A 23,966-nucleotide genomic window follows, 5' to 3' on the forward strand; every position below is an offset into this window, starting at 1 on the left:
CTCTCTCTCATTATTCTGGCATTTGGCAAATATTAAAAATTATTGTAATCCTAATTGACCTAAAACGGGAAAGGTTTATTCTGATTTCATGTCAGATATTGAGAAAAACATGCATATGTGTCTTTTTATATAGTATATGTAAACTTCTGGTTTCAACTGTAGGTATTGCTTAGATGTATTTGGACATGGAATGTAACTGAATCTAATAGGGAGAAATATAGCTAGAACATGCATGAGGATCTTATTATCACAATGTTGATTGTGAATGTTAGTGCACGCCTACATGTTTACCTGCATGTTTGTACATATTCAAAATTCTTAATACATCTCTATATTTAATTTCCAGTGTCTATTGAAGATAGTATTGTACATAAAAAATCCAAGGTACCTGCTTGGTGACTTAGAGGTGCTGTAGTCAGAGGAAGGAGAAGCACTGTGAGAACTACAACTGCTGTTTCTGTGGGCTCTACGGATAGCTGAGCCACTACGTGATCTGCCAAAAATCATTGAAAAATAATGTATTTATTAATAGTATGTTAAAACCCCAAACATAAACACTTAGGCCACTATGAATTTCATATGTTCTGATGATATTCCACTGGAGAACAAAATAGAGCTAAAATAACACATTATTTGAATTCACATTTGCTTATATAATTTTGAGCAAAGTCCAATGAATACAAATATATCTGTATAAAAATCTTATTCAATACATGTTTTTATAGATGAAGTGAAAAAATATAGATAAATAAAGATAATAAAAAATATAGATAATAAATTAAATTAGACAGACCATCACTGTTTGATTGGTGGAGGTCTATACCCTGTAAGTCTTTACTGCAGTAACCAATACAGCGCTGCTCTCTCTCATGCTGTTGGTGTAAAAGCTCAGACCGAGCTCATCCGTATTCTCTTCAAGTGAGCTGCAGTACCAGCATATGTTGTGGAATATGGATATTGGTTACATAAACATTAACGACATCCCGTATTTGATACAGGCTCAAGAGCTGAGCCCGCATCATACCCTGCCATAGCAGCTTGTAGTCTGCTGAAGATCCCCATGTCTGCCATGACAGTACTCCTATTAAGAACAGCCTCTAGCTAAACTTCACTGGGGCCTGTGATTTTGAATATGTACTATAAAGTGATTTTGTATACTGTATAAGTGATCAGATGATTGTAGGCTGAAAACTTCAAAGGGGACTACATAATAAAGTAAAAAATAAATAAACAAAAAAAAATATTTTAATCCAATCCCCTTTTCTACCAATAAAAATAAAGAAATGAAAAAAAAAAAACAAATGTGCTATTGTGTTGTCAGTTAAACTGTAAAATCAATTAACTCGACAGGTAAATGCCATAAACAGAAAAATAATCGAAACACCAGTCGATACAACTCTGCCAAAAAAGCAATAAAAAGTGATCAAAACGTCATATATAACCCAAAATGGTACCAATAAAAACTTCAGCTCCCCACACAAACAAAGCCCTCACAGCTCCATCAACATAAAAATAAAAATGATACAGCGACACAAACAAATTATTTTTTTACAAAATTTTGGATTTTTAGCCACCACTTGAAGAAGAAAAAAAGATACATATTTGGTATTGCCGTAATTTTACTGACTTGGAGAATCGTATTGCCAGGATCATTTTTAATGCACACTGAATGCCGTAAAAATAAAACCAAAAAAATAATGGTGGAATTATGGCTTTCCTTCGCAATTTCACAGTATTTGAATTTTTTTCCCATTCTCCAGTACACTGAATGGTAAAAAAAATCATGTCAATAAAAATTACGACCATGTCAAAAGATAAATAAAAAGGTTATAGAAGGGGAGGAAAAAACAAAAGAGCAAAAATGGAAAACTGTCTGGTCGGTAAAGGGTTAAAGACTGTTTAGGAAGGATGTAGCATAAGTAACATTACAAATTTTTATGATATCTTGGAGAATGGTAATTCTGATCAAATAAATGCTGCTATGACATAAATAGAGTGGTACCTGTACATTTTATTTGCAGTAAAGTATTAACAATTTAATTTAACACGGTTTGCACACGTCAAGTAACAGAAATATTTGTACCTCTTTCTGTCTTTAGATTTATCTTTTCTTTTGTTCTTAAGGCTTCTAGATCTAAGGAAGTTTAAAAAATACAAAATTATAGTTAGCAAGTAAGTTAGTGATACGGAAAAAATGTAATAAAAAACATAAAGTGGTCGGGGTGAAATATTGTACAATAAACATTACATGCTATACATTTGTAAATTGAGAAAAAAACATGTAATAACATTTTGAATAGATATCTTAGAATTGTGTCTGATAAAGGTAAATAAGAAAATTTAATCTAATGTACTGTAATTGGTACACAAAATCTAAATTTTATCTTGCCTCTACTGTTTTTAACTGACTGGACAACCAAATAAAGTTATTAATGTAAGAGACTCGGCTCTGAAGGAATGGGATGAGAGGTGCCTGAATAAGATAAAGAATCTTCAACCACATAATAGACACAACTATAATTTTTTTAATAGACTATGTGCTTTTGGGTTGTATTGATACAATTAGGTTTGATCTTCGATGTGACATTGACTGGTCAGCCGAATTAGATGTTGTTAACTGTATTAAAAGGGTTCTCCAAAAATGTAATAAAATTGCCAGTCACTTTATTGAAATGGCAGCCCACCCTAGTTATGTGTCAGAGCTATGTCTCAACTGGCAGAGGAGCTGTATCGTAAGAACACATACCAGGTAGCTGCCAGAGAAGGGGCGTGACAGGAGAAAATATGAATCTTCTCCTTGCATGGAGGACTGAGGCTGGAAAATAAATCCTTTGTATTCAGACCACCGAGGAGAAGATTTATTTATTCGCCTTTCAAAGCCCTTCTTAGCTCACTAGTATGTGTGCTTATGAAACAGCTCCCCTGTCAGTTGAGACAGGTCTCGGGAGCTATGTTTCTTCAGACTGCATAGTTACAGTATGAATTACTTGACGGATGCAATTTAATTACATTCTTGGAAAACCCCTTTAAGGCAGTATGGCCTAGACCTCTCTTCCCACTTCTTAGGAGCTCAATCTTTCATACAGGCCTTTCTGCAGTACTCTGCTGTTGGAAGATTGGGGGACTGCAGCACTCATTCTAATATAGTGTACTATTGTTATTCTAGAGTTGGGCATATTCAATCGCAGGGCACCGATGGATTACTATGGGAGCCCGGGGACCCGCTGAAGGCCCCTAAAGCTGCCATCTTGCTACTCCTGTGAAACACAGGCATGGGCTGAACTCCAAAGGAGATCACAATTTTTCTTTTGTATTGAAATACTGTGCTATTGCATTATAAAGTATAAGCGATCAAACAATGGCCCATTCAAGTCTTATAAGGGAACTAAAAATAAGGTTAAAAAAATGTATTAAAAAAATGTAAAAAATATTTTTTGAAAAATAGAAAAATATAAAAATTCAAATCATCCACCTTTTCCTCCATTACAAACAAAGGGAAAAAACACATTTGGTATTGCTGCATCCTTAACCCCTTAGTGACCGAGACAATTTTAATCCTTAATGACCAGGCCAAACTTTTGAAATGTGACCAGTATCACTTCATATGGTAATAACTCTAGAAGGCTTCAGCGTATCCAAGTGATTCTGAGATTGTTTATTTCGTGACACGTTGTACTTTATGATAGTGGTAAATTTAAGTCAATATTTTTTGTGTTTATTTGTGAAAATATTGGAATTTAGGCGAAAATTTTTAAAAATGATCAATTTTCATTTGTAGGGCCCCTAAACAGCAGAAAACCCCCACAGGTTACAACATTTTGGCAACTACACCCCTCAAGGATTTTGTCAAGGGGTATTGTGAGCATTTTGAACTCACATCTGCTACACAGAATTTGATAACATTAGGTCATCATATTGAAAATTTTCATTTTTTTCACGAAAATGTTATTGTAGCCCCGAATTTGTCACTTTGCAGAAGCTAAAATTAAAAAGCAGGCCGCACAATGAGCATGGTGACACCTTACATGTAGTCAAAAAGTTCTGCTTGAACACACGACAGGACTCGAAGGGAAAAAGCGACATTTAGTATTTGGAATGTAAATTTGGCTGGAATAGATTGCTGACACAATGTCTCAATTGCAGAGCATCTGAGGTACCAAAACAGCAGAACCCCCCACAAGTGAACCCATATAGGAGACTAAACCCATGAAGGAATTCATCTAGGGGGTGGTATGGTTGTTGAACCTGTAGGTGCTTTGCAGAACTTTTTAAAATATGGATGTGAAAACAAAATTTTTTTTTTCTGCTAAAATGTTGTTTTAGCACCAAATTTGTAATTTTCACAATGGATAAAAGGAAAAAACAGACCCCATAATTTATTAAGCAATTTCTTCCGAAGTCAACGATACCCCATATGTGCTCAAAAACTGCTGTTTGGGCACATGGCAGGGCTAGGAAAGGAAAAAGAACTTGATTATTGGATCGCAAATTTGTCTGGAATAGATTGTGAATGCCATCTTGCATTTGCAGGGCCCAGATATGCCAAACAGCAGAAACCCCCCGAAAGTGACCCCATTTTGGAAGCTAGACCCCTCAAGGAATTCATCTAGGAGTGTATTAAGTATTTTTAACCTACAGATGATTCACAAAACTTTATAACATTTAGATATGAAAACAAAAAAAAAATATTTTTTTCTACTAAAATACTGTAGTAGCACAAAATTTCTAATTTCTAAGAGGGGCAATAGGAGAAAATAGACCCCATAATTTGTTATGCAATTTTTTACCGAAAGTGGCAGTATCCTTTATGTGATTGTACACTACTGTTTGAGCACACGGCAGGGATCGGGTGGGAAGAAGCGCTACTTGACTTTTAGAAAACAGATTCCCTTTTAATAGATTGCTCCATTATCCGAGCCCTTGAGGTGCCAGAACAGCAGAAACCCCCCCAGGTGACCCCACCTTGGAAACTTCACTTTCCTCTGGGGGTGTAGTGAGTATTTTAACCCACAGGAGCAGCAGAGAATTTCATGACATTGGGACATGGAAATATAACATTCTAGTGGTAAAAATAAATTTTTGTATTTGTTACAAACTTGTCAGTTACACAAGGGTTAATAGGTAAAAGTGGACCCAACAATTTATTGCGCAATTTCTCCTGAACTCGGTGATGCCTCATAAGTCGTCAGAAACTACTGTTAGGCCACACGTCATGGCTGAGAAGGAAGGAAGGAGCTCTATTTGGCCTTTGGAGCACAAATTTTGCTAGAATAGTTTGCGGCGACATTTACGGCGCTCTACAGGTGCCAGAACAGCAGAAAAACCCCAAAAATTACCCCATTGTAGAAATTGCACCTCTTAATGAATTAATTTACGGCTGCAGTGACTATTCTGTAACATTGACACCGTGCTTTATTCTGGAGAATTGTAAATCTGCCAGTTTAGTTCCCATACATTGTGCCCCCATATATTGTAGCGCCCTTATACATTGTGCCCAGGTTGCGCTTCTGGTGATACACAACCCGTAAATTGTTAAGTGCGCTCTCCTCACTATAATAATGCCAAACATGTGGCTGCTTACTATGGTTTTGGCACAGTTGGGCTCAGAAGGGAGGGGGGTATTTGGATTTGGGAGCACAGATTTCACCAGATTTTATTTCAGGGGCTGTTGGAGACGTGTCACTTTTCCAGAGTCTTTATTTTATCAGTAACGTGGTAACTTCTATACTTCCAGTGACAGATGACGGACCTGAGTGGGGTCTGGTTTTGTGTAGGATAAGTTAGGTTTTTTGTTGGTAACATTTTGGGGTACATAACATTTTTTGATCGCTTCAATTATATAAATTATATTATTATATTATCACATTTACTACGGGGTTTCAGTATAAATCCAACAAAAATGTGATTGAGACCACTGACAGAAACACCCACCATAATGAAGCAGATGGAGACTCTTGGCATCCGTTTGGTGTTTGCTCAGGTGGAATTTATCTTTTTTGGCGTGCACAGAACTCTGGTCGTCCACACGTGACTCCATTTGCCTCAGTATAGTGAGTGGTTCAGTCGGAGGTTTTGTCTGAATTGGGGTTTTGGGGGTTTACATGGAAACCCTGACGTAAGTGCTCAGTGGAGAGCGCATGATAAATGTGACCAGGGCCTTATTCTGATTTTTGGGAGGCAGAGTTAACAAATAGACAGAATTACAAGAACAGATCTTATTTTTATTTTTACGTGGTTCACCCTGAGGTATAAGTGATAGACGACTTTATTCTTCAGGTCGAAGCGATTAGAGTGATACCAGATTTAAATAGTTTTTTAATGTTTTGCTGTTATCACACACTAAAATGCGTTTTAATGAAAAAATTATTTTTCGGCGCCATATTCTGAGAGTTGTATTTTTTTTATTTTTTGGTGAACAGAGATGTATGAGGGTTTATTTTTTGCATGACGAGTTGGAGATTTTTTTGTATCATTTTTGGGTGCATAATGTTTTTTGATGGCTTGTTATTCAGATTTTTCAGACACAGAATGAACAAAACCAGCAATTCAGTTATTGCTTTTATTTTGCTTTTGCGCTGTTCAGCATGCAGTAAATAAGGCCGTTTTGTCAGTACGAGTACAGCGATTCCAGATTTATACAGTTTTTTTTTATGCTTTGCTACTCTTACAGGCTAAAACCAATATTTTACAAAAATGAATTTGTTTTTGCAACACTATATTTTGAGAGCTGTAACTTTTTTATTTTTTCCCGAAATAACCATATTAGGGCTTGTTTTTTGCGGGACTGTTTTTGTTTATACTATTCTTTTTTTACATATGACTTTTTGACCACTTTGTATTCAATTTTTTGGTATTTCAGTTTTGATGAAAATGCAACATTTTTGTTGTGTTTTTTATTTTTTTTTTCTGGTGTTTGCCGTATGGAATTAATAACATGACAGTTTTATAGATCGGGTCATTCCAGATGCGGCGATACCACTTACGTGTACTTTTTTTTGTTTATCTTTGTTTTATCAGAAAGGCTGCGTTTTTAGTGGCGAAAAGGCTTTTCAGGATTTTTGGGTTTTTTTTTTCACTTTTTAAAATATTTTATTTTACTTTTTCCATTAAGTCCCACTGTGGGACATGTTCTTTTTTTTAGTTTGATCTCTGGTCTCATGCACTGTAGTACTCAGTGTCTAACACCTGCAAGTGACTCACTGACTGTGCATTTGAGAGCCTGCCCCCTGATAACCATTAGTTTGAGGGCAGTGCTAGAAGTTGTGGGCCGGCACTTGTTATCACTCACTGCTTCTACCTCTGCCCTTTGATGACGATTCATTTGAGGGAGGAGCTAAAAGCTGTGGGGTGGTGCTGTCACTCATTGCTTCTATCTCTGCCCCCTGATGACATCTTGTTTCACAGCTAGAAGATGCAGAGGCAGAGATAGAAACAGAGTGTGGGCGCTGCGCTCACCTCTCACACAGCTTCTATCACCATAGATACAGCACATCTTCAGAGGGCAGCAATGCAAGAAACTCTAGTAATAGACTGCAGCGCCGTCTCTGATGATGGCTTGTTCCAGGAGGGGCGATGGACGCTGTGTTGAAGTGAGTGCAACTCCAGCTTCATGTGACGTCTTGTTTGAGACTCCTCTTAAATAATAATAATAAATCTAATTACAAAAGTGGTTAGGGTGTAAAGATAGATATTTAGAAAGGACATTTAGGTGCCGAATCAGCCCTATAACCCCTTCACCCCTAAGCGATTTCCCGTTTTTTTCATTTTTCCTCCACTTTTTCCAGGAGCCATAACTTTTTTCTTTATCCATCAATATAGCCATATGAGGGCTTGTTTTTACAGGACAACAAAAATTGTACTTTTGAATGACTTCATTCATTCTACCACATAGTACACAATTCCAAGAACGGTGAAATTGAAAAAAAGTGTAATTACACAATTGTTTTTTTTTTCTTTTATGTACCATGTTCACTATATAGCAATATGAATCTCCAGGTCAATATGAGTATGCAGATACAAAACATGTATTCCTATTAAGTGAATAAAAACAATTCAGAAATTTGTAAGAAATTTTTTTTTGCTTTTGCCACCATTTTTCAAGACCATAACGTTTTCATTTTTCGGGATCTGGGGCTGTGTGAGAACTTATTTTCCGCGCCCTGAGCGGATGTTTTTATTGAAACCATACAATGTTTTGATCACCTGTTATTGCATTTTAATGCAATGTTGGGCAGGCAGAAAAAAAAGAAATTCTGGCGTTTTTAATTTTTTTTCTCGTTATGTAATTTACCGATCGGATTAATTTATTTTATATTTTGCTATATTGGACATTTCGGAATGTAGCGATGCCAAATATGTGTATTTTTTTATCTTTTTTTAATTGCTTTATTTCTAATGAGCCAAAAGGGGGGTAATTTGAACTTTTTTGATTTTTTATAGTTTTCATATTTTTAAAAACTTATTTTTTACTTTTCACTGTATTTAATAGTACCCGTGGGGGACTTGAAGCTGCGGTGATCCGATTGACTCTATATAGCAGTGCTACAACCCTGCTATGTATTTCAGAAATTGGCATTCACAGAAAGATCGTAATGGCAGGCATTGGGTCATCAGCAGACCCCCGGCTATCATGACAACCCATCAGCGCCCTGTGATCACGTCACGGACACGCTGATAGGAGCGTGGAATGACACACCTCCCTGCCAGCGTGTGTTCAATCCTGTTGTCAGAGGTTAACAGCGGGATTTAACAGGGGTAACCACTTTAATGCTGATTTAGCCCAAGACTTATCATCTAGATGTGATGCAGTACCTAGTAATTCAACTCAGACCCATTTAGGTAAACAGTGTCACAGTTATTTGACTCTCTTATAAGGCACCACTGATTTCCATAGCACTTTACATGCAACATCATCACTGAATCACAATCTAAATTCCCTATCAGTATGTCTTGAGGAAGAAACCTACGCAAACACAGGGAGAACAAACAAACTCCTTAAAGAATGTTATCCTTGGTGGGATATGAATCTAGGACCCCCGCTTTGGAAGGATACTACAATCTTCCCTACGGGGTTGAACTCCCATCAGTCACACATACTGTATACAGTTGTGCTCAAAAGTTTACATACCCCAGCAGAATTTTTCCTTTTTTGGCCTTATTTCAGAGAATATGAATGATAACAAAAAACTTTTTATCAACTTATGGTTATTGGTTGGGTGAAGCCATTTATTGTCAAACTACTGTATTTTCTCTTTCTAAATCTGATTGACAACCAAAAACATCCAAATGACCCTGAGCAAAAGTTCACATACCCTGGTGATTTTGGCCTGATAACATGCACAGAATTTGACACAAATTGGTTTGAATGGCTACTAAAGGTAACATCCTCACCTGTGACCTGTTTGCTTGTAATCAGTGTGTGTGCATAAAAGCTGAGTGAGTTTCTGGGATCCAGACAGACTCTTGCATCTTTCATCCAGCCACTGACGTTTCTGGATTGTGAGTCATGGGGAAAGCAAAAGAATGGTCAACGGATCTACGGGAAAAGATAGTTGAACTGTATAACACAGGAAAGGGATACAAAAAAATATCCAAGGGATTGATAATGCAAGTCAGCACCGTTCAAACTGTGATTAACAAATGGAAAATCAGGGGTTCTGTAAAAACCAAATCACAGTCAGGTAGACCAACAAAAATTTCGCCCACAACTGCCAGGAAAATTGTTCGGGATGCAAAGAAAAACCCACAAATAACATCAGCTGAAATTCTGGACTCTCTGAAAACTAGTGGTGTGGCTGTTTCAAAATGCACAGTAAGGAGGCACTTGAAGAAAAATGGGCTGCATGGTCGAGTTGCCAGAAGAAAGCCATTACTGTGCAAATGCCACAAAGTATCTCGCCTACAATACGCCACGCAGCACAGAGTCAAGCTTCAAAACTTCTAGAACAAGGTAATTTGGGGTGATGAGACCAAAATTGAACTTTTTGGCCACAACCATAAATGTTACATTTGTTGAGAGGTCAACAAGGACTATGATGAAAGGAACATCATTCCTACAGTAAAGCACGGAGGTGGATCGCTGATGTTTTGGGGATGTGTGAGCTACAAAGGCACAGGAAACTTGGTAAAAGTTGAAGGAAAGATGAATGCGGCACGTTATCAGCAAATACTGGAGGCAAATTTGCACTCATGAGCCCGGAAGCTGCGAATGGGACGTACTAGGACGTTCCAACATGACAACGATCCAAAACACAAGGACAAGTCGACCTGCCATTGGCTACAGCAGAACAAAGTGAAGGTTCTGGAGTGGCCATCTCAGACTCCTGACCTCAATATCATTGAGCCACTCTGGGGCGATCTCAATCGTGCAGTTCATGCTAGACAGCCCAGGAATTTACAGGAACTTCAGGCTTTTTGCCAAGAAGAATGGGCAGCTTTACCATCTGAGAAATTAAAGAACCTCATCCACAACTACCACAAAAGACTTCAAGTTGTCATTGATGTTAGAGGGGGCAATACACAGTATAAAGAACTGGGGTATGTGAACTTTTGATCAAGGTAATTTGGATGTTTTTGGTTGTCAATAAGATTTAAAAAGAGAAAACACAGTAGTTTGACAATAAATAGCTTCACCCAACCAATAACCATGAGTGGAGAAAAAGTATTTTGGTTATCATTCATATTCTCTGAAACAAGGCCAAGAAAGGAAAAATTCTGCTGGGGTAGGTAAACTTTTGAGCAGAACTGTACATGCTCAACTCTGAGAATAAATAATTAAAGTTTTCTTTCCCATAAAGCCCCTTTAATTGTATTGTTAAAAGAGAACATTTACACAGTCAATTGGTATTTTCTGAACAAGGTATACACAGCGAGTAAAATAAGTATTGAACACGTCACCAATTTTCTAAGTAAATATATTTCTAGAGGTGCTATTGGCATGAAATTCTCACCAGACGTCGGTAACAACCCATCCAATCCACACAGGCAAAGAAATCAAACCACAGATGTCCATAAATTAAGTTATGTGTAATCAAGAGAAATGACACAGGGAAAAAGAATAGAACAAAGAGAGGTGCAAGAAGCCATGGTAAGCCATGACACCAGCTGAAATCAATAATTAGAAAGCAATCCTGCCACTTTGTAAAAAATAATATCAGCTGGTTCAACTGATGGCCTATAAAAAGGTTTATCATTAATACACAAGAAACATCTCATGATTGGTAAAACCAGTGAACTGTCTCAAGACCTTCGCAACCTTATTGTTGCAAAACATACTGATGACATTGGTTATAGAAGAATTTCTAAACAGCTGAAGGTTCCAGTGATCACTGTTGGGGATCATAATCCGTGGAAAGAACATCACTTCACCATAAACCAGCCACAACTAGGTGCTAACCGCATGATTTCAGACAGAGGAGTGAAAAAAATCAGAAGAGTTGTCCAAGTTGCCCACCTGTGAAGAGCTACAGAAAGACCTGGAATCAGCAAGTACCGCATATACTCGAGTATAAGCTGAACCGAATATAAGCCGAGGCACCTAATTTTACCACAGAAAACTGGGAAAACGTATTTACTCTAGTACAATCCGAGGGTGGGAATTGCGGCAGCTAATGGTAAATTTCCCCAATCCTGGTATGCACGGCCCCCTCATCCCCAATCCTGGTATGCATGGCCCCATCATCCCCAATCCTGGTATGCATGGCCCCATCATCCCCAATGCTGGTATGCATGGCACCATCATCCCCAATGCTGGTATGCATGGCCCCATCATCCCCAATCCTGCTATGCATGGCCCCATCATTCCCAATCCTGGTATGCATGGCCCCATCATCCCCAATCCTGGTATGCATGGCCCCATCCCCCCAATCCTGGTATGCATGGCCCCATCATCCCCAATGCTGGTATGCATGGCACCATCATCCCCAATCCTAGTATGCATGGCCCCACCTTTTTCATTCCTGGTATGCATGGCCCCATCATTCCCAATCCTGGTATGCATGGCCCCATCATTCTCAATCCTGGTATGCATGGTCCCATCATTCCCAATCCTGGTATGCATGGTCCCATCATTCCCAATCCTGGTATGCATGGCTCCATCATCCCCAATGCTGGTATGCATGGCCCCATCATCCCCAATGCTGGCATGCATGGCCCCTTCATCCTCAAACCTGGTATGCATGGCCCCATCATTCCCAATCCTGGTATGCATGGCCCCATCATTCCCAATCCTGGTATGCATGGCCCCATCAATCCCAATCCTGGTGTGCATGGCCCCATCATTCCCATTCCTGGTATGCATGGCCCCATCATTCCCAATCCTGGTATGCATGGCCCCATCATTCCCAATCCTGTTATGCATGGCCCCATCATTCCCAATCCTGGTATGCATGGCCCCCTCATCCACCAATCCTGGTATGCATGGCCCCATCATCCCCAATCCGGGTATGCATGTCCCCATCATCCCCAATCCTGGTATACATGGCCCTCCATCACTGCACACATGAAAAAAATAAACACTCCTACTCACCTGCTCCAGCGCTGCGTCCTGTTCGGCCAGCAGCAGTTCACCTCAGCATTTGAGCAGCGCATGACGTCACTGCCATGCACCCTCAGACGCCAAGATAAACTGTGTGGATATTCCCTCCTCTCCACGCCGGGACTAAGGTCATTTTCTTTAATAGTGATCCTGTGTGCCCTCTACTAAAGAGAATGAATATTTATTCCTCTCCACTTACATGGGATTGGAGAAGAGTGAATATTCATACTCTCTAATAGCGGGCACAGAGGATTGCTGCTGACAGCGTGCGCTATTAAAGAAAATTAATATTCACCCTTCTCCACTCCCATGGGCGTGGAGAAGAGTGAATATTCATTTTCTTTAGCAGCAGGCACACATAGTAGCTGCAGCAGCTGGTTACTGCCTGTGCCAGCTCCTCCGCCATTGAAACCCCCCACACAGCCAATATATACTATATATATAAGTATATATAAGTATATACCTGAGTATAAGACGTGGGGGGCTTTTTCAGCATAAAAAATGTGCTGAAAAAGTCATATTATACTTCAGTATATACAGTACAATTGTTTCAAAGAAAACAATAAGTAACACACTCAACCTCCATAGCCGATATGCAAGACTACATTGCTGAACAAAAAAGCATGATTAAGCGCATTTAAAGTTTGATCAACAACATTTGACAAGCCTGTGAAATACTGGGAGAATATAGTCTGGTCATATGAGACCAAAATTGAACTCTTTGGATGCCATAATACACACCATGTTTGGAGGCCAAAAGGCACTGCACATCACCTCAAAATCACCATACTAGCAGTGAAGTTTGGAGGTGGGAACATCATAGTGTGGGTCTGTTTTCAGCATATGGCACTGGCAAACTTCATATAATTGAAGGAAAGATGAATGGACAAATGTACCGAGACATTCTTGAAAAAAAAATCTGCTGCCATCTACCAGGATGATGAAGATGAAACGAGGGTGGACATTTCAGAAAGACAAACACACAGACAAGGAAATTTTAAATTGATTTCAGAGAAAGAAAATAAAGCAGCTAGAATGGAGCACCCAATCACCTGACCTCCAGTAGAAAATATATGCAAGGAACTAAAGCTTAGAGTTATAGAAGGCATCCACAGAATCTTCAGAATTTGAAGTGTTTGTGTGGAAGAATGGGCCAAAATCACCCTTGAGCAATGCATGTGACTAGTTTCTCCATACAGGAAGCATTCTGAAGCTGTTAAATTTCAGTAAGCATGTTAAATACTTTTTTCCTGTGTCATTACTCATTAATACACATAACCTAATTTATGGACATCTATGATCTTTGATTTCTTTGCCTGTATGGATTGGATGGGTTGTTAACGACATCTAATGAGAGTTTTAGGTCAAAGCACCTTTAGAAATATATTTGCTTAGAAAATTGGTGATGTGATCAATACTAATTCCACCAGCTGTACATATATACTGTACAGTCTTTCCCACATGCAGTGCTATTTAAGAAGATAGAGTGGAGTATTTTTCCCCATCACTTATCTGGATGACCAGTTGATGTACTATATACAGTGGGTACGGAAAGTATTCAGACCCCTTTAAATTTTTCACTCTTTGTTTCAATGCAGCAATTTGGTAAATTCTAAAAAGTTCATATTTTTTCTCATTAAAGTGCACTCTGCACCCCATCTTGACTGAAAAAAACCCAGAAATGTAGAAATGTTTGTAAATTTAGTACATTTATTAAAAAAGAAAAACTGAAATATCACATGGTCATTAGTATACAGACCCTTAGCTCAGTATTGAGTAGAATCACCCTTTTGAGCTAGTACAGCCATGAGTCTTCTTGGGAATGATGCAACAAGTTTTTTACACCTGGATTTGGGGATCCTCTACCATTCTTCCTTGCAGATCCTCTCCAGTTCCGTCAGGTTGGATGGTGAATGTTGGTGGACAGCCATTTTCAGGTCTCTCCAGAGATGCTCAATTGGGTTTAGGTCAGGGATCTGGGGGCCAGTCAAAAATGGTCACAGAGTTGTTCTGAAGCCACTCCTTTGTTATTTTAGCTGTGTGCTTAGGGTCATTATCTTGTTGGAAGGTGAACCTTTGGTCAAGTCTGAGGTCCAGAGAACTCTGGAAGAGGTTTTCATCCAGGATATCTCTGTACTTGGCCGCATTCATGTTTCCTTCAATTGCAACCAGTCGCCTTATCCCTGCAGCTAAAAAACACCCCCATAGCATGATGCTGCGACAACCATGTTTCACTGTTAGGATTGCATTGGACAGGTGATGAGCAGTGCCTGGTTTTCTCCACATGTACCGCTTAGAATTATCACCAAAAAGTTCTATCTTCGTCTCATCAGACCAGAGAATCTTATTTCTCATAGTCTGGGAGTCCTTCATGTGTTTTTGAGCAAACTCTATGCGGGCTTTCATATGTCTTGCACTGAGGAGAGGCTTCTGTAGGGCCACTCTGCCATAAAGGCCCGACTGGTGGAGGGCTGCAGTGATAGTTGACTTTGTGGAACTTTCTCCCATCTCCCTACTGCATCTCTGGAGCTCAGCCACAGCGATTTGGGGTTCTTCTTTACCTCTCTCACCAAAGCTCTTCTCCCACGATTGCTCAGTTTGGCTGGACGGCCAGGTCTAGGAAGACTTCTGGTGGTCTCAAACTTCTTCCATTTAAGGATTATGGATGTCACTGTGTTCTTAGGAACCTTGAGTAATGCAGAAATTCTTTTGTAACCTTGGCCAGATCTGTGCCTTGCCACAATTCTGTCTCTGAGCTCCTTGGGCAGTTCCTTTGAGCTCATGATTCTCATTTGGTCTGACATGCACTGTGAGCTGTGAGGTCTTATATAGACAGGTGTGTGCCTTTCCAAATCAAGTCCCGTCAGTTTAATTAAACACAGCTGGACTCCAATGAAGGAGTACAACTACCTCAACGAGGATCAAAAGGAAATGGACAGCATGTGACTTAAATATGAGTGTCTGAGCAAAGGGTCTGAATACTTATGACCATATGATATTTCAGTTTTTCTTTTTTAATAAATTAGCAAAAATTTCTACATTTCTGTTTTTTTCAGTCAAGATGGGGTGCAGAGTGTACTTTAATGAGAAAAAAAATAAACTTTTTAGAATCTACCAAATGGCTGCAATGAAACAAAGAGTGAAAAATTTAAAGGGGTCTGAACACTTTCCGTACTCACTGTATATTCAGAAAGTGAAGAGGAGAGCATTCAGACCACATCTTCCTGAGCTCATGAATTCTACATCCAGGTGGACTGTGTAAATCTGCGTCTACAGCGGGAGAAAAGGGTAGAACTTGACAGCGAAATAGCTAAGCAGTTAACAGCATACTTCTTTCTTAGTCCAATCTTTAAATGAATAGTGCTATTTGTTCCTCTTTGGAGGTGCACTATTTTCCAATTAGAGGCAATTTTCTGTTAAACTTGTTATCATCTCCACTGTCATTTGCTCCTACCCTTTTCTTTTGTACACTATTGTTTAGTTGTTATATGTGTGCAGCCTTCCAATCTCTGTGTGGTTCTTCGGTAAGTGCTGAAAACTGCAGGCAATAAAATGTCCAATGACCTTGGCACCATAAAATGAACAGCTACACTTGCAATTGTAAAACCCATGTATTAGCTCAATGAGGCATAGACCATATGGATAACTAGAAAAACTCTACAAGCTGCTCATTCTATTAAGCAGATATGTGAGCGCCTTAGAACTGTAATGCAAGATAACCATTTCATTTCTAATATTTCTGCTCACAGTCTACTATATGATAAAATGATATAAAACCCGATTAGCTCGGGGACCATATTGTGCCTGCTGATGTCCACAATGCAGTCAACAGCTTCACCCCAGAACAATCTAAAGAGACACTGTCAAACTAGGCTGATGCTAGGTGAGGTGAGGGATTAGAAGAATGTATATGATAGATCAGTCACTTAACTCTATGATTTTTCCACCAATTTCCACGTGTTTGGCACTTGGCAAGCTTTTGGGGTGTAACTGTAATGGGTGCAGGGGTTGGGGTCACACCCACTGGAGCCATATTGGTGTCCAAAAGTTACCTTGCAATTTTCCGTTTTTGTGCTTTCGTTTTTTGCTAAACTAGCATTTTGATTTTTTTCTCGCTAAGCCGTTTACTGATCTGATTAATTTATTTGATATGCTGATAGATCGGACATTTCTGAACTCAGCGATTTCAAATATGTGTATTTCTAATTTTTTTAATTATTTTATTTCCAATGGGGCAAAAGAGGGGTGATTTGAACTTTTGTGTTTTTTTTTTTTTTAAACTTTGTTGTTTTTTTTAATGGCTTCAATAGTCCCCTTAGGAGACTTCAGCACTGCTATCTGTAGAAACATCACAATCTCCTATGAAGGCCGGCCATGCACCAGCATTCATAGGAGATTCACAATGACAGGCACAGGGGTCTTCTGCAGACCCCCAACTGTCATGACAACCCATCTGCCCCCAGCGATCACGTGACAGGGGCGTCGATGGGCATGACATGTGACGCGTTTCCGGATGGCGCGTGTTAAATGTTGCTGACGCGCCCCCTGGGCCATATTCTTTAGGGGAATACCCGGAGCCGGATCAGATGGGGGTTGTAGTCTTCCGAGTGGCTGTGACCCGGTCCGTGCCCAGGGTGTCAAACTCAGTTGTATGTGGCAGTCCTACAGATGTTATTAAGTTCTTAATGTCGACTACGCCACCCGTTGTATTGCGGTCACTATGGCCGCCGCTGCAGCAGGGTCCGCTGAGGCTGATGGTGTTGGTGCAGCTTTTGATGGTATAACCCCCAACGGGTGGGGTATAGCCTCAGGGGGTCAGGTGCAGAGGATGGGGGTTGTGGTGGTGCAGCGTAGATGTAAAATGAAGACCGAGTCGGGTTGTGCAGTTTAGGGTATTTACTTACTGCTGATGTTCCGGTCACTCCAGCTTCAAGTGACCACCCGAGCCGTGCTGCGTCCACCAGGTCCTGGATCCAGCCAACCCCCAAGCAAGTCCGGAGCGTGACCCTGAGCTCTCCTTCTGTCCTTTCCTCTGGACGTCCCCACTAGTGATCCACCTAGGTCCAGCTCCCTCGGGCCTTCTGTTGGGAGACCCTTGGCCTTGGGTTCCCTGACCCTCCACGTGGTCTGCCTTCGGGGTGGATGTGGTGGGTGGCCGTGGCAGACGCTGCCCACGGCCTCCGGTCTCTGGCTAGGGTTTGCTTTTGCCCCCACCAGTTTGGGCCTACTGCCGACTCTTCACCCGGGGATAGAATTTGGGTTCTTAGAGTCTCTTCTTTTTACCCCCTCTGGGTCTCTCTTTCTTCTCCTCTCTCACTCTGGCTCAGGCCGCTCTGCTCCTCTGCTCTCCTTCACTCCTCTGCAAAGGCTGACTTACTCCACTCTGACAGACTGACTGACTGACTCTGCTCTTTGATGGTGCCCACCTTAAATACTCCCTCTATGTGTGAGCTCAGGTGACCAGCACCCAATGAGCTCCTATCTTTACCCAGGCTGCTCCCCCTATCTGCCCCTACACTACTTGGGATGTACCACCCCCCCTCCCACTCCAGCCAGGAACAGACTCGGTCGTACCTGCACATTTCTAAGTGGGAGTACCGTTGGTCTGTTCCCCGGAAATGGGATGTGTGTAGTGCATGCAGCCTACCGAGCTCAGTTCCACACTCCATCCTTACCCGGGAGTGGAATATCACACCTCTGGGTTGAGGTGCAATACCCCTGTAGCAGCCGAATCCTCAGGGTGCTACATTGCTGTCAGTGATCGACAGCAGCATTTAACTGGTGAGGCACATGATAGCTGATCAGATCAGCTGTCAGGTGCAGGGAAAGATGCGGGCTCAGCGCCGGAGCACGCATCAAAGGCAGGGACACGAGCTTGAATGTACCTATAAGTCCAAGGTCGTGAAGGGGTTAAAGAAGTATTCCCATAAAAGCATTTACCTTGGATTCCCAGTGGCGTACCTTGAAATTTGTCTGTCCCCATCACAGGTCTTTCATAGTATTTGTCTTTTCATGTAGGTTAAGGAAGTATGCCCATCAAAACTTTTATCTTTTTAATATATTGCAGTGATCATATTTTATGGCACTGTGTACTTACAATTGCTCATTTTGCCTTTCTACCCAGTTAACTTTTCTCTTTTCCATTAGGTCTATGAGATCACATGATTAAAAACAGACTAGCTGAACCCTTCTAAGCTCTATGTAGAAACAGAAAGTCTCTTTTCCCTGCATGAGTAATCATTAGAACTACAATTCTACCTCACTGTGAAGTCCCAGGAAGCCCAGTTCCACATCCACTTGAACTCCTGACACAGCTGTTCAGCCTCCCTTTTATTTCTCTTCTTTGCTTCCTTTTGTCAGTGAGGCAGGATTGTAATTCTAATGCTGACCTTTGCAGGGAAAAGAGACTTCCTGTTTCTACATAGGGCATAGAAGGATTCAGAAAGTCTGTTTCTAATCACGTAATGTCACAGACCTAATAGAAAGCAAAATAATTATCTGGGCAGAAGGGCAACTTAGCATGTTATCACGCCCCTGTGGGCGTGATAAAATGACTTACAAGCGCCGGCATCATCACCATCTTTATGCAAACCTCGCGCATGTGTGTGGCTTCTTTCCCTCACTACATTGGTCCTCTGAAGCCGGATGTACGCGTGCCAGCTCCAGAGAGGCGCACTGTGCATGATCGGAAGTCTTCTGCACTTATGATCATGCTCAGTGCGCCTCTCTGAAGCCTGGATGTGTACACCCGGCTTCAGAGGCTTACTGTTGTGAGGGAAAGAAGGTGTGTGCATGCAAGAGGTTTGCATAGCGATGGTGATGATGCTGGAGCTTGTAAGTCATTTTATCACGCCCACAGGGGCGTGATAACATGCTAAGTGGGCCGGTTAGTCTGGGGATACTAACGCCCCAATGACTAGTCAAAGGCTTCATTTACATATCATAAATGGACTTTAGAAATACTTTTTCTAAGATCTGTTGATGTGTGTAATGTAGTACAGAAACTGATAGGCAGAGTATTTACATATGCAGACACAACTGCTGGTGGTTCTGGGGGCACCGGGGATCTAACAGGTTCCCTTTAAAGACCTGTGATGCAGACACAGACAAGCTTCAAGTTACGCCACTGAGAATCCAAGGTATATTTCGAGAATCCTTGATGCTCTGATTTTTGCTGTAGATGACGTGATGTATCTGCAATCGTCTTGGGTATGATTTTAGAGTATGTGAAAGAGCTAAAATATAGCCTATTCAATTGCATTAAATACAGAATGTCAGATTTAGGTATATAATTCACACCTAAATCTTGAACAGATGCTGCCATTAGCAGAATTTCTCCTGCTATAGCTAGCAAAAAGCAGCTGCAGGAAAAATATATTTACTGTGGTTGCTCCTGATACAAGCTCTAACAAACATCACTCTGAGAATTGCATGTGACACCCCAAAATAGTCTGTAGCCTTGTGAAGGCCTCGCGGTGGCCAAAGACAAACTAAATTCACTGCTGTCACCTCTGTGCAGACAAACAAGGGATGCTGGAAGATACTCTGAAGCTTCTAATATTGTGAATGCAGCTCTGGAATTTAATACAGGCTGAGGATCACCATTAGTTAAATCATGTAATTTGCAAGGACACTCAACTTTTTATGAAGATTACCATCTACCATGGCATGACCTAAGTGACTGGCTGCAGTGGTTATGTATACGTTATAGACGTGACGGCTTGTTTTTTTGCAGGGCAAGCAGCAGTTTTGAATGACTCCATTTCATTTTGCCATAAAACATACTGAAAAATAGGAAATAAAACTCCAGGTGGACTGAAAAAAAAATTCAATACCACCATTGTATTTTGGGTTTGTTCATTGTGCAGCAAAAATGACCTGGAAACAAGAATATACAGGTCAGTGTTACTTCCAATACTGAACTTGCAATATTTTTTTTCTATTTAAGTGATGATAAAAAATTCTGAATATTGTAAAAAAAAAAATGTTTTTGCTTTGTATCGGCATTTTCTGAGAATTGTGCTACTTTTATTTTTCAGTCGCTACAGCTGTGAGAGCTTGTTTTTTTGTGTGGTGAGCTGACATTTTTATTGATAGCAATTTGGGGTGCACATGACTTTCTGATAACTTCTTGTATTTGTTTAGGAAGGTGAGGTGATCAAGAAATCGCAAATCTGGCATTTTGATTTTTTTTTTCTCTTTTTGGTGTTTACCAAAGGGGTTAATTAATTCTATATTTTGAAAGATATGACTTTTACAGATGCGGCAATACAAAAATATGTTTGGGGTTTATTTTTCATTTCTTTATTGTTGACATGGGAAAGCGGGTTCGTTTGAATTTTTATATTTTTTTAAACATTTTTTTTTTTACTTTATTTATTAACCCCCTCAGGGAACTTGAACTTGCGACCATTTGATCGCTTATATTATATACTACAATACCACAGAGAAAATTATGGTTTCCTATGATTCCATTTATATCTGTTCAATTTAAATACCGCTGTCAGAGAAGAACAGTGACATCTTAATGGTTAACAGCCATGAGAGATACAGTTAGGTCCATATATATTTGGACAGAGACAACATTTTTCTAATTTTGGTTCTAGACATTACCACAATGAATTTTAAACAAAACAATTCAGAAGCAGTTGAAGTTCAGACTTTCAGTTTTCATTTGAGGGTATCCACATTAAAATTGGATGAAGGGTTTAGGAGTTTCAGCTCCTTAACATGTGCCACCCTGTTTTTAAAGGGACCAAAAGTAACTGGACAGATTAAATAATTGTAAATAAAATGTTCATTTCTAGTACTTGGTTGAAAACCCTTTGTTGGCAATGACTGCCTGAAGTCTTGAACTCATGGACATCACCAGACGCTGTGTGTCCTCCTTTTTGATGCTCTGCCAGGCCTTCACTGCGGTGGTTTTCAGTTGCTGTTTGTTTGTGGGCCTTTCTGTCTGAAGTTTAGGCTTTAACAAGTAAAATGCATGCTCAATTGGGTTGAGATTAGGTGACTGACTTGGCCATTCAAGAATATTCCACTTTTTTGCTTTAATAAACTCCTGGGTTTCTTTGGCTTTATGTTTTGGGTCATTGTCCATCTGTAGTATGAAACGACGACCAATCAGTTTGGCTGCATTTGGCTGGATCTGAGCACACAGTATGGCTCTGAAAACATCAGAATTCATTCGGCTGCTTCTGTCCTGTGTCACATCATCAATAAACACTAGTGACCCAGTGCCACTGGCAGCCATGCATGCCCAAGCCATCACACTGCTTCCGCCGTGTTTTACAGATGATGTGGTATGATTTGGATCAGGAGCTGTACCACGCCTTTGCCATACTTTTCTCTTTCCATCATTCTGGTAGAGGTTGATCTTGGTTTCATCTGTCCAAAGAATGTTCTTACAGAACTGTGCTGGCTTTTTTAGATGTTCTATAGCAAAGTCCAGTCTAGCCTTTTTATTCTTGATGCTTATGAGTGGCTTGCACCGTGCAGTGAACCCTCTGTATTTACTTTCATGCAGTCTTCTCTTTATGGTAGATTTGGATATTGATACGCCTACCTCCTGGAGAGTGTTGTTCACTTGGTTGGCTGTTGTGAAGGGGTTTCTCTTCACCATGGAGATTATTCTGCGATCATCCACCACTGTTGTCTTCCGTGGGCGCCCAGGTCTTTTTGCATTGATGAGTTCACCAGTGCTTTCTTTCTTTCTCAGGATGTACCAAACTGTAGATTTTGCCACTCCTAATATTGTAGCAATTTCTCGGGTGGGTTTTTTCTGTTTTTCTGTTTTTGCAGCTTAAGGATGGCTTGTTTCACCTGCATGGAGAGCTCCTTTGACCGCATGTTTACTTCACAGCAAAACCTTCCAAATGCAAGCACCGCACCTAAAATCAACTCCAGGCCTTTTATCTGCTTAATTGAGAATGACATAACGAAGGGATTGCCCACACCTGTCCATGAAATAGCCTTGGAGTCAATTGTCCAATTACTTTGGTCCCTTTAAAAACAGGGTGGCACATGTTAAGGAGCTGAAACTCCTAAACCCTTCATCCAATTTTAATGTGGATACCCTCAAATGAAAGCTGAAAGTCTGAACTTCAACTGCATCTGATTAGTTTTGTTTAAAATTCATTAGAAAAATTTTGTCTCTGTCCAAATATAGCTGTAGATGACAGCTATGTGGAACATCTGGCTTCAACCGCGTGTGGAGGAAGCTCAGCTCCTGAGCCCCTTCTACACATGTGGACTGGACACCTTTCCAGGAAATTGATTTGCATCCTAATATGGGAAAGGGTTAAAATACTTGTCTCTGCCTTCTGCTATTTTCAGCACTGCTCCAGTCACTAAGTTGAATCACATGATCACAGCTATTTCTTGCCTGCTCTTACAGTGGACAGTGGACTCCTTTTAATTTAAAGGGGTTGTTCCAGGAACATAGTCTGATCATACCACATTTCCCGGGCAGGGGAGGAAGCAAAAGAGTACACAGAAATTACAGCACGGGATCACAGCTGATTCTTTCTGTGAGGGAAACATGTTTTAAAACTGTTCAGAAAAAGTTTTACCTCACAAAGAGAATCAGCTGCAATCCACTGCTGTAATGTCTGTATACTCTTTTGCTTCTTCCCCTGCCCAGGAGATGTGGTATGAGCAGACCATGTTCTGTACTCGGTCAGACACAGCCATTACACAGTACACAGCAGGGTCACATTTATAAGATTATCTCAGCACAGAAACATTTTTTAACACATCCAATTGTGGAAATTATTATTATTTCAAGATCTATTAATCAAAATGTACTTTGATCTTAGGACAACCCTTTTAAGTCTATAAAAGCCTCGTTCTGAGTCTCATAGACTTACGGTTCATTCAGACGTGAGTTATATTTCTTGTACCCAAAAATCGTTTTGAGTGTCATCAGCTGTCACGAGTGTGTCAGAAGTTACAGTCACCCTGCAGTTGGTTGCAGGAGATCTCTACGTTTGGAATTACAGACAGCTTCTTAGGAGCTGTATCTCTAGGACCTAGTGGCTACCTTCCTCTGGCTAATTAACTCCCTGATTTGGGTGTATAAATACCTGGTGTGTTCAGGGAAGTGCCGGCAATATTCATTACTCCTTGTGAGACTTTAGCAAGAGCAGTACTTCTTCCTCTCTGGTGTTTGAGGACGTGTGCGCATTTGTCTGGAGTCGTCTAAAAGCTAAGCCATTTCCCCTATTTGTCCTTCCTTTTTTTTCTTTAGAGTTCAGTGGAGATTGACTAGTGCTCATCTCCTCCCTTCCCTAGCCTGAATCTAACACCAGGGAAAGACAGGGCGAGGCACGCGTGCGGCGATTGGTTAAGAGCCAATATAGTTGAGACAGGGTGACACTAGACCAGACTCGGAGGTCTCCACTCCCCCCTTTCCCTAGAGTCTGGGCTCCCT

The 23,966-nt window shown here is 40.5% G+C and overlaps 1 protein-coding gene across 8 annotated transcripts in view; it reads right to left on the bottom strand.

Moving 5' to 3' along the window:
* The window catches only part of SRRM3 (serine/arginine repetitive matrix 3), a 598,168-nt gene that overhangs the window by 51,256 nt on the left and 522,946 nt on the right, over positions 1–23,966 (bottom strand). For all 8 annotated transcript variants that reach the window (XM_073665425.1, XM_073665430.1, XM_073665431.1 and 5 more), the window contains 2 exons: positions 2,084–2,134; positions 389–493 (listed from right to left, as the gene is read on the bottom strand). In XM_073665425.1, coding sequence (XP_073521526.1) covers positions 389–493; positions 2,084–2,134 — 156 coding nt within the window. The remainder of the gene's footprint in view (positions 1–388; positions 494–2,083; positions 2,135–23,966) is intronic.

The sequence above is a fragment of the Phyllobates terribilis genome, unplaced genomic scaffold (assembly GCF_046119375.1).
Source record: "Phyllobates terribilis strain yellow unplaced genomic scaffold, ASM4611937v1 Scaffold_2__4_contigs__length_985480577, whole genome shotgun sequence".
Taxonomy (NCBI): Eukaryota; Metazoa; Chordata; class Amphibia; order Anura; family Dendrobatidae; genus Phyllobates; species Phyllobates terribilis.